At 51.3% G+C, this 11,770-nt stretch overlaps 2 protein-coding genes across 3 annotated transcripts in view; one reads left to right on the top strand and one right to left on the bottom strand.

Moving 5' to 3' along the window:
* rc3h1b (ring finger and CCCH-type domains 1b) overlaps positions 1 to 597 on the bottom strand; it is a gene marked incomplete at both ends in the record, with an annotated part of 16,424 nt that extends 15,827 nt beyond the window's left edge. Inside the window, 1 exon segment of the mRNA XM_080502947.1 lies at positions 591 to 597. Coding sequence (XP_080359073.1) covers positions 591 to 597 — 7 coding nt within the window.
* Positions 1 to 11,770, top strand: part of LOC308135371 (uncharacterized protein) — a 432,222-nt gene that overhangs the window by 322,181 nt on the left and 98,271 nt on the right. The window lies entirely within an intron of this gene.

Here is an 11,770-nt window from a genome sequence, read left to right as displayed (position 1 = left end):
CATTTATCGCCGCTGCTCGGTCCTCTTTGCACATGTTTTGGGTCACATAACCGAGGATGCGCGCCGGGATGAAATGCGCGCGTTTGGGCGCGCGCGGTTTGCGGAGGATAACTTTAATTGTCGCTGCAGCCGCAGAAACGATGGGAACTTTCTCGCGTTTTGCGCCGCAGGAACTGCGTGTTCCGCCGATCTCCCTTCGCTAGATTAACCAGGTGGGCGACTACTTTGAATTACATTACTAACATGTGAAATGGGCTTTAATATATTTGCTGCGTTTTAGAAAAATGTGTCTCAGATGTTTTAATCATTACGCGCAATTTTGGTTGTTTTTTTGTTAAATAAATTGTGTCAGGTTTGAATTATCTTTAATTTGTGAATGAGTGACACGTTCAGGGGGGGAATCCTGGTGGTTTGCTGTTGTTGTGGCTTCTGAGTTGCATGAAAACAAAGAGATATTGGTGTTTATTGACGGAGGTCTCAGTTGCAGCGGCAGCAGTTGCTTATTCTCATTCTAAAGGATTATCCTGCGCTCTGGAAAGTAATCAGCGGATAAGGCAACGTGACTGAATCCACATTACATATCTGCTCACCCCGCATGTCAGAAAGAAAGTAACCACGCTGCAGAGCTGAGTGTGTGTGGGGGGGGGGGTGGGGGGGCGGGGAGGTTTGACCTTTTTTTTTCCCCATCTTCAGAACTGCACTTTGTTGCGCATGGCCAGCTGATGGAGGAGCAGAAAGCGTCTGATGGTATCCAAACTAAATCCGGTTCCCCTTTACCCGCGGGGGTCCCCATCAACTGGGGGCTGATCACCGGCCCCGTGCCCGAGCCGGTGTTCCCGGTCCCTCCCCCGCAGAGTTCGGCCGTCCGCGCCCTGCAGACCAAGGTGAAGTCGCTGACGCAGCGGCGGGCCCGGGGGGGCCGAGACCGGGCGCGTCTGGACGCGGAGGTCGGCGGTCCGGCCGGGCACATCTCCTCCGAGGTCTTCCTCAGGCAGAGGCCCCGAGGCAGGGGCCTCCCGACGCCCGCCGCCGGCTGGAGAACCGGAGGCGCCAAGGACTTGAGCAGCAGCGATGAGGAGGAGGAGGAGGTGGAGGTGGAGGTGCAGGTCAAGCTGGAGATCCACAGTCCTCCGGCGGAGCGCGCGGGGGGCGCAGGAGGGCCTGGGGGCGAGGGGCCACCGAGCGACGAGTTCACCTTCGGCGAAACGTCCCCTCCTCCTCCTCCTCCGCACCAGGAGCCCTCCTCCTCCTCCTCCTCTTCCTCCTCTCCTTCAGCCACCTCTGCTCCTTCAGCATCCTCCTCCTCCTCTTCCTCCTCCTCTTCCTCAGCCAGACGCTGGGCGCCTCCGAAGGGCTTCTGGAGAGTCGCGCGCCCCGAGACGCTGGTCCTCAACGGGGTGGGACCCGGCGGCGGCGGCGGCGGCGGCGGCCCGGCCACGTTGCCCCTGAGGGACTACACCCAGACGGAGGCGCCGGCGGAGCCCCAGCAGAGGAACAAGGCCACGGAGCCGCCGGAGGACGAGAGCGACGCCGCCGCCGCGGAGTTCAAGCACTCGGACAGCGTGGAGTGTTACCTGGACAGGTGTGAGCAGAAGGAGGCGGCCGACGGGCAGGGCAGAGGGGTGTGCAGCTCGGACAGCTGCGAGAGCATGACCTCGCAGGGCGGAGGGCCCCCGGGCGGAGGGTCCCGGGGCGCACCGCCCTGCGCCGACGAGAAGCTGGGGGTGAAGGAACGGGCCTACGCCAAGCTGAGGGAAAGGCAGCAGAACTGGAAGGAGGAGAGAGGAAGTGAAGATGCTCCACACGCTCTGGATTCTAAAGGTAGGGACGGAGAGGATCTTAGATAAATAACAGATCACACACAGAAGCTCAGTCGCTAATTCGTCGTATGAGAGGTTTTGGTGTTGGACTCTGATTGAAACTCTTGATATTCCTGCTTTAAATGGACTCAGAGGCCTTCATTGTGGTATTTATAATGATGGATGGACTGATTCCCTGATTTATCTCCAAAAAACAAAAATCCCACTCAGAGAAACAATAGCACATGATGATACAAAATACTTTGCAAGGTCAAATAAAATTGGGGCAAAGTCAAAGATTGTTTTTTTGTTTTTCTTTTTTAAATTCCATTTTACAACTTGCATATTTTCCTCCCCAAAACAACAATCTTCCAGAGATCTAAAGTATTAAAGCGCTTGAAATGTGATTTTCCAGCTTCCTGCCTGGGATGTTTACATGCAGCATGTAACCTGGAGGATTCCCAGTGCAGAACAGATGTCAGATGTGCAGATGTGCATGTTACTATTATTAGCAGTGAGAACAGAGAGGAGGAGGGTGGGGGGAGGAGGAGGAGGGTGGGGGGGTGGGGGGGGGGGGGGTGGGGGGGGGGAGTGTCCCTGCCTTTGTATCTCTGACTGCTCACTAATGGATGTTACAGATTATCTGCTCTCCCATACTGCGTGTGAGTGTAACATCCTATACGTCTGCCACGTGTGTTCAGACCATGTCAACACTATAAATCCACCGCCATGAGGCGACTTCCTCCTCCTGTCTCTGCCTTCACCTGATTCTCCCTGGTTGCATAACGTCTGTTTTGTTTTGTTTTTTTGAAGAGTTTTTCAGGGAAAAGCTGTGAAACTGTCACTAAATCCTGTGTCGTGCTCAGAACTGAACTCGCGACGACTTTAATCTGATATAATACGCGCCATTGTCCTCCCAAGAGTTTCCTTCTGGCGAAATACAAAGAAAGGATAAAAAAAAAAAGTAGTTTCAGACATAACTCATTGGGTGGAATGAAAAAAAAAAGAAAAACACAAGAAAAGGAAGCACACACTCATTTTTTTTATGGCCATTTGGATCAGAAACTCTGCATGAGGACAAACCGTTGCACAAAAAAAAAAAAAAGATAATACCCACATGTCCTGCCGGAGGTCACCGCATGGCAGATGGCTCTTTTTGGGTTTTAAAAAAAAAATTTTGGGCGGTTTGTTTGTTCCCTCAAAGTGGCTGCTGAGAAGTTGAAAAGCCAAGCAGATATGTCTGTTGTTGTTGTTGTTGTTGTAACGTCCCCCTCCTCTCGGCCAAGCTGCAGGCACGCAGGGCGTCCTGGACGACTCGGACCCGGTCCTCCTCGCCCAGGAGCTTGAACCCTACCTGAGGTGAGCGACGCGGCGACACGCAGGCCTCACACTCTATTTATAAGCCTCGCCTCAAGGAAGGACGAGTTCACAGCTCTGCTTGGGGATATGAAGTATTTCTGTCATATGCAGGACTGGGGGGGGGGGAAAGTGTCGTGTGAATAAATATATAGAGTCTGATTGGTTTTATTTTATTATTATTTTACCCAAATGTCAGCGAAAAATTCATGTTTCATTTGGAAAAAGTCACAGTTGAATAAAGCAATAATTAACAAATTACCCGAGGGGTATTTTTTTCCCCATAACAACACATTTTAGTCAAATGAGCCACTTCTATTGTCTGTAATGATGAAAACACTGAATATTATGATGTCAATTATTGGCTACAAGTAATGAAAATCCCACAACAACTTATAAATCTGTTATTTGTACCGAAGACCGTCATACAGTCCACAAACATGCTGTGATTGTAATTTTATCACAAACCAGTAGAGTAATAACGACTCCAGTACTCCACTACTATAACATAACTAACCGTGACGGTGATCATTCTTATCAGGCGGTTGTTATTTTCATTCGCAAAGAGACAAACAAAAAGGCGGAACTATTTATTTTACAGCAAATGTCTTGATTCTCGGACCGTATCACTTTTAACTCCACGATCCCGCGGGACTAAAAACAAACTACAGATTCCGACGCTGAGATTTAACATCAGCTGTGACCAAAAAAAACAATATCGTAATCTGAGGAGACGGAATATGTATCGGTCTTGACACACACGGGAGGGAATGAATCACACTTAGTCCATTACAAGGTTAATCCACACGGCCGGCGTATCATGCTATCTTTATCGCTGGGCGCGGGGATAAAGACGAGGACAGACGATGAAGCACAATGCAGAGCAGCTTAGCTGCTGCCTGTAAAGACGGACGGACGGACGGACGGATGACGCTCCTCTCTGCTCGGCCACGCCCCCCGCCCCCCCCCCCCTCTATCTGTCTCATATTACATAAAACGGCTTAGGAAGACGCAGCTTGACTCGCGGTCCGTTGGGAATCTGATGTCAGTTGATACGTTTTCACTTTCGCCCACTTGGAACACCACATCTTTCATTTTCTGAACGTGACGCAGATGCAGTAAACTTTGTGTTCCCTCCCCCCCCCCCTCTTGGGTTTTCGTTTTTGTTGTTGTTGTTTTTTGGGGGTGGGGGGGGGGGGGTTTTCAGCAAACATCAATGATTCATGGCTGTCCTGATTTTGCATTCCTCGTCTCTGGTTCTTTTCGTCGTCAGGTCCCTCCTCGTGCTCGGCGACGAGCTTCCGCTGAGTCCCAGACACGAACAGGCCAAGCGTCTGCTGGAGCGCGCCCGGCTGAAGGCGCGCTCCAGCCACGCTAAAGGCGACCGCCCCGGCAGACGTTCCCACTCCGACCAGAGAGCCACTGTGTGAGTTGGAGAAAGCAAATACGGCGACGGCCACGAAGAGAAATCTCGACAAACTCGTAGTTTTCTTTTTCTCATGTTGGGGGAACTAAAAAAAAGTAGGCCAGAGCTTTGGAGCCAGCCTACGTGTTTAAAAGCTGACAATACAGCGGAAACGTATGGTTTTACTGGTGTTTATCGTGCCGTTCTGCTCCTGAAATCCCCTTATGGAGCAGAAACTGTCCCCTCAGTTCGGGATGAAGAGGGTCTTATTGCTCACCACTGAAAACCTGGTCAGTCACTGACAAGACAGAAGCAGTCGCACAATTTAAAACGTTCCCTCCGTGTCCAATTTGACCACAATTTCTTCTTTGACAAAGAGTATTTGAACGTTCACACGCTTGGTTTTCACGTTGCAGGAAAAAGGAGCAATCCGAACCTTCCAGTCCAACGACTGTCCAAAAAGCGACTCCGACCAAAGACGACCCCCCAACCCAGACCGCCACCGGTCCGCTGCTCGTCCCCGCCCAGACCGACGCTTCCCCCGGCGAGCAAGGCGCCCGACCCAGACGCTACGGCTGCTCTCCGACCCGCGTGCGCTTCGAGGACGAGTCGGAGAAGGAAGCCGAGTCTCGGTATCTGGACAGGGTGAGGCAGCGCGGCCGGCCCGGGGCGCCCAGGTCCAGGAGCAAAGACGGCAACGCCGATTCCGCCGGCGCCGGCTCGGAGAGAGGGCGTGGCCAGAGGAGCGTCTCCGTGCCTCCGTCGCAGCAGCGGCAGGACGAGGCGGGGGGCGGCGGGGAAACGGCCACGGTGTTCAAAGAGATCATAGTCCTGGTGAAGAAGTGCGAGGCGTGCGGTTCCGTGGTCAGGGAACCTCAGCCGGCCGCCTCGCCTCCGGACCCCGTGGGCGCCGAGCCGCAGCAGCCCGGAAACCCCGAGGAAGCCCGGGGCAAGGCGGGTCTCCGCGGGACGCCGCCCAGCAAGCCCGAGCCGGGCACCCGTCCCAAAGCTCCTCTGACCGTCACGTTCGCCGGGGCCTTCGTTCTCGGGGAGAATAAAGAGAGCAGCACGGGGTGGAAGTCCTCGGGGTTCGGGAAGCTGAGGCGGCGGAGCAGGAAAGGGGAGAGCCGGCTGGAGTCCGGCCACGGCCCGTACGGCCCGTCGTGGGCCCAGCGCCGGAACTCCAACCCGCGCAACAGGGTCAACCTGAGCAGGGGGGTCTCGTTCGCCCCCGGCGGCCCAGTCTCCCCGGAGCCGTCTCCGCCGGAGGCGTCGGGCGGCCAACGGGAGCCGCCGGCTCCGTCGCTGCCCATCAAGTCGGCGCTGAAGTCGAGCTCCAGGAGTCGCTCCGCCGCCGGCCAGTCCACGCTTCAGGGAGGGGAGGGCGGGTCCCAGGCGGGTCTGGATCCCCTGGAGACCAGGAGAGACTCTCCAGCGGCCTCAGCTCAGGGGACCCCCGGAACGGGCAGCCCGGTGCCGTGCATCAGGCCGTCCACGCTGCGGTACTCGCCGGCCCGGATCCCCACGGACCTGCCGGCCGGCGAGCTCTGGGACGGCGCCGCCGACGGAGCAGGTGAGCGATCTCCCGGGGGGGGGGGGGGGGGGGGGGGCGCCACAAATAACTCTCATCCGGACGAGAGGCAGATGAAACATCATGGAATTAAACTGTACTTTCATCAAAGTGGGTAATCGGTATGGAAAAAAATTGTAATCGCTGAGAAAAAGTAGTGTGAAAATCCATCAATTCATCATTTTAAAACACCAGATTGATCCTCTGAGTGCAGTGATGGGGGCCTGGAGCTAATCCCCGCAGGTCCATCCAAGGCTCGTTCACATTCACACCTCGAGATTATGTAGAAACACCAAGGAACCTGAAGTATTTTGGTTTTGCTTTTATATGCTGATCAGTCAAACACGATACATTCATCTCTTATTTGTTTACTGTCACTTCAAAGGAGTCACATCCTCCAGCTTCTCATCTCTTCCACTTGGTATCATCAGTCCAGAAAGAGATATTCTGAGTTTCCAGCTCCTCCTCGAGTTTCCCTCCATTAGAATATTGGATCCGAGGAGCTACATTCAGAATCTGCTGTGTCTGTGTGCGCTGGACTGGCTCCGCCCCCACACACGCGCCCATCTATGAGGAAGAGGGAGGAAGTACTACCTCTCGTGGCGCCATGTGCCAGAGCAGAGCTGCCTGATTGTGGGAGGAGTCAAAAGGGGGGGAGGAGCCTACCTTGGTTGTGATTGGCTAAAACCCCCGATGACACTATATAGGGTTTGATTTCTGATTGGCTGCTTGGAGCAACACACTTTTTAAAAGAGAGAGAGAGGAAGGACACACTTTATTCTCTTCTGGGGCGTCGTTCCAGGTGTGGAGACGATTCTTACTGCTGGAGAACTTTTCGAAAATGAATTTAGCCTAATATGATCCCTTTGAAATAAGTCTGTTTAAAACACCGTGGCAGGAAGTTACAATAACAAGATGCTCTATTTAAGCTAAACTCCGTCGGTGTCCGTCAATATGAAGACTCAACGTTGAATAAAAATCCCAAAATAGTTAATTATCACAAATATGATGACAGTTGATCACTATTGGTGTTGCACACCTATGAAGTCAATGTGATTCCTGCCAGTTACAGCGTTCCATGCTTCTTTTATTCATCGTGATGCTTAATAGATCCAAAAATCATCAGACGGGACTAATTTACAATAAATATCGGTAGTTCTTGAATAAATATATATTTACGAATAAGAGCTAAGGATTTCAAACGACACGTTAAGCTGTATCAGAGTGTAATAGAAATATTTGGATTCAAATCATCACTGTTACTTCATTCCGGTGCATGTGAGGGATTGAACAGTGAGCCTCGTCGCGCCTTCTCTCCCTGTCGGCAGTTCTGAGCGGCGACGGCGTGCCGAGCTCGGAGGGCCGGGCCCCGCGCGGCGTGGCCATGTCCCGCGCCGAGGACCTGCGGGCCGAGCTGCTGAGGGCCGAGCACCTGAAGGCCGTGCCCATATGGGAGGAAAACTCCGACGGCTCCAGGTAAGCCAAGATGACGGCGGTGTTGTCATAGCTTAGGCCATAAACCCCCCTCCCCCCTCCCCTGGAACATCGGTGTTCCCAAAACGCCGTTGGACTTGAGCGTACCAGCGGTTAGGAGATTAAAACCCCTGACCCGCAAGTCTGGAAATAGAATCCCCCGAGCGACTCTGCCCTCTCTTGGTGGTGAAGTGCAACTGCTGTGCAGTTCCACTGTTTTCCAACCTCTTCTTCTTCTTCTTCTTCCACAGGAAGCTGGACGGGCGTCCGAAGCTCTTCCTCCGCCGCTTCTTCTCCTCCATCGGCCTGAACAGCGTGGGCCGGCTGGTGAAGGGAGGCCGCTCCAGCAGCATGGAGCAGCTGAGCATCGCCCCGGCGCCGCGGGCCGGCTCGGCCTCCCCGAGCCCCACGCGCCGGCCGCAGCCCACCATCCGCATCCAGAGGACGCCGTCCCTGCAGTCCCTCCACACGGTGAGCGTCCCTCGCCAAACCGCCGGCTCTTCCTTGGAAGAAGGACCTCGGGAGGGTTTGCCGGCGGAGTTTCGTCCACCGAAACTAAACCAAACGTCAAAGTGGGATTTATTGTTAAGGCTGCTGTTCATACAAGATGCATAGTGGAGTTGCAATTTGCCCTCCTGCTGTTTAGCACCCAGAATTTTAAAAAAAAACCAGAAAAAAAGAGAGAATATAGCCAAAATACATCCTCTTAAATGGAATAAAGATTATTAAATACAACATATAGGCAATTAAAATTATTTTAAAGTACAAGTTAGCAACTGAAATGTGCATCATGAACTTAAATATGCAATATCCGATATTAATGTGAATTCTTCAACAGAAGAAGCTGTGATTCTCTGGATATAAAATGAGCATGAGAAGTTGCTGCTCCCTTCCAGAGGGGCCCGATGGTCACGTCTCATTAATATCAGAGGGACATCCAGGAAACATTAAAGGCTTTTAGGTCCACGAAAATTGTTCTTTGCTCTCCAACAACCAGAAGAAATAAAAAAATTTATTAATTTCAATCTGTATATCAGGCTTATCAAAACGCCTTGTTTGACCTGCGTGTAAGTACTGCCCCCTAGTGGCCAAACGATGCAACAACAACAACAAAACACATGAAGCGTTGAGGCCCTGGCGAGTCTCTTGCAGGAGACGAGGCGCCCAGTGTGACTGTCCTTCCTGTCGGCGGCCACCAGGTGCTGCCGCTCGCCCAACTGCGGAAGGCGTCGTCGGTGCAGAGCCTGGAGAGGAGGACGGAGCGTTCCACCATCCTGGGGGAGGTGCAGATACCGTACGGCCTGGCCCCCAGGTAATACCATGCCGGGAAAACCTCCCCCCCCCCCCCCCGGGTGCGACGCTCACCCTGCGCTCTTCCCCCCCCCCCCATGCAGCCCCGACAGCCCGCAGATGGAGCTGCACCGCGCCCTGAGCGTGGAGGACGTCATGGTGTCTCGCCTGGCGCGTCCGGTCGGCCGCGTGGCGCAGGCCTTCCCCGACGGGACCCTTCTCCTGGAGCTCGTCAGACCCCCCAAGGGCCCTTTCGGTTTCGTCATTTCCCGGGGCAAAGGTCGACCGGACACAGGTGACGACAAGTGCAGCCAATGGGGTTGGGGGAGGGGGGGAGGGGGGGGGGGGTCCGTCTCCTCGGGGGTTAAATCCCGTGGTTGCTCTCTGCGATTCCCTGCAGGCGTCTACGTTGAGAAGGTGGGCGACGGCAGTGGCGAGGGCCCCTACGTGGGGCTCCTGGGAGTCGGTGATGAAATCCTCCAGGTGAACGGCGAGGCGGTGGCGGGACTCAGCCTGGATCACGTGACCCGGCTCATGACCCGCGAGAGCACGGCGTCCCTTCGCATCATGCCGGCCCGACGCGGTCAGCGCTGAGTCGTCATCGCTGAGTCGTCATCGCTGAGTCGTCATCGCTGAGTCATTGCTGAGTCCTCGTTGAGTTGTCATCGCTGAGTCGTCATTGCTGAGTCATCATCACTGATTCCTCATGACTGAGTCGTCATCGCTGAGCCGTCATCGCTGAGTCATTGCTGAGTCCTCGTTGAGTTGTCATCGCTGAGTCGTCATCGCTGAGTCGTCATCACTGATTCCTCATGACTGAGTCGTCATCACTGGGTCCTCATTGCAAAGTCATCCTTGAGTCCTCATCGCTCAGTCATCATTGCTGAGTCGTCATCACAGAGTCCTCATCACTGAGTCCTCATCGCAAAGTCATCATTGAGTCGTCATCGCTGAGTCGTCATCGCTGAGTCGTCACCGCTCAGTCGTCATTGCTGAGTCGTCACCGCTCAGTCGTCATTGCTGAGTCGTCATCACTGACTCCTCATCACTGAGTCCTCATTGCTGAGTCATCGCTGAGTCATTGCTGAGTCCTTATCACAAAGTCATCATTGAGTCCTCATCACTGAGTCCTCATTGCTGAGTCGTCATCACTGAGTCATCACTGAGTCCTTATCGCAAAGTCATCATTGAGTCCTCATCGCTGAGTCCTCATCACTGAATCGTCGTCACTGAGTCCTTATCGCAAAGTCATCATTGAGTCCTCATCACTGACTCATCGCTGAGTCATCATCGCTGAGTCATCGCTTGTCATCTTCCTGTCTCAGCAGGACACCAGGACAGTCGCTGTACGACGCTGAAGATTCCGATGTTCCTGCATCATATCGTGACGTTACGGGTTAATTCAATGTTAAATGCAAAAGACTCAAATTAACAAACTGGATTGCAAAGTTTATATTCTTATTCTAACAAAAAGTCCCAAACTGCACCAAAAAAAACAAACAAATCCAGATCTTGCACACTTTGTTACGTCTCTATTTTTCTATGAGCAGACTTTCATGCTTCCGTCAGTATTTTCTGAGTCTTCCTCTTCACACCGCTCAATGTGACGTCCTAAACCTTTAAACAGCCTATTTCAACTCCTGAGCATGTTTGTTTCTGTTAGTTTGTTTTTTTTTTTAAATCATAATAATCTGTAGGGATGCAATTGCTGAGTTGATATTTAAACAGTTTTTACTTATTTTCCTGTTTCTGCGTCTCTCTGATTGTTTTTCCAGCCGATTTGGGTTCATTCTGAATAAAAATGGTTATTTTTGCCAAAACGTTTCACCCTTTAAATGTAAAACATTCGGATGGTTTTGTGATCAACTGTGTAAGATCGGCCTCAACAGTGACATATTGCATCAGAGCCCGACCATCAGCTATAGCGCCACCTGCTGGAAACAGGAAGTACGGCCTCCAGAACCTGTCCGTGCTTTCACACTCCTCATTAGGAGACATAAACTCACAGACTGAGTCTAGAAAATAGCAAGAACCGGTTCAACGCTGCCTGCAGCTTTCATTTTATTTATATATATAATACAGTATATGTAAAAACTACCAGTCAGACGTTTTAGAAAAGTTTTACCAGTAATTAATTGCAATTCAAGACCAATGAACAGCTTGAAATGGAACAAAGGGAGGCGGTGAAGGTTAAACCAAACTGAAGGATATTTTATGGCAATAACAACTTATGAGTAAAAGCTTTATTTATATGTGTTATAGTCGATGTTCAAAGTTTGCCTTGTTTCTACATCACCAGGAAATTATTTTCTTTTCTGTTTTTCTTTTGTTATTTTCAATATAATATATATTGCAAGTAACAAAAAAACAGAAAAAAATGTATTTTCAATATAATATTTATTGAAAATAACAAACAAAAAAAAAATCATTTCAGAAAAGAATTAAGAATTAACAGAAAAGAAAATAACCAGGATTTTGGGAGTTTTAGGCCAAACTTTAAGAGTCAGAAGTTTTTTATTTTCTATTGATTCTATTTACTTTACGTCTGCTGAGTTTGGAGACCCTTCATGCAGGCAGGCGACACACGAGCAGCAAATATGATGAACGGATTATAAAGATAAAAGAGGTAATTGAAGACGAACCAAGAACACTTCAACCAACCAGTGACGTCATTCTCATCTCAAACGAGAATCAATATAGGACGGTTGGTTATACTATCGATGGTAAAAACCACAGTATTTTATTAATTTACACGAATTACACTTAATCAAATATTCCCACAGTTGTGCTGCAGAAACGCTGCAGTTTGGTTCAACTGATTGAAAATGTCTTTTAGTCGCTGAATACAACTATTTAAGCTTTTTTTTTTTTTTTTTT

Source organism: Blennius ocellaris, assembly GCF_963422515.1.
Source record: "Blennius ocellaris genome assembly, chromosome: 10".
Taxonomy (NCBI): domain Eukaryota; kingdom Metazoa; phylum Chordata; class Actinopteri; order Blenniiformes; family Blenniidae; genus Blennius; species Blennius ocellaris.
Note: the sequence above shows the minus strand (reverse complement) of the source record. Positions and strands in the feature narration are given on the sequence as shown.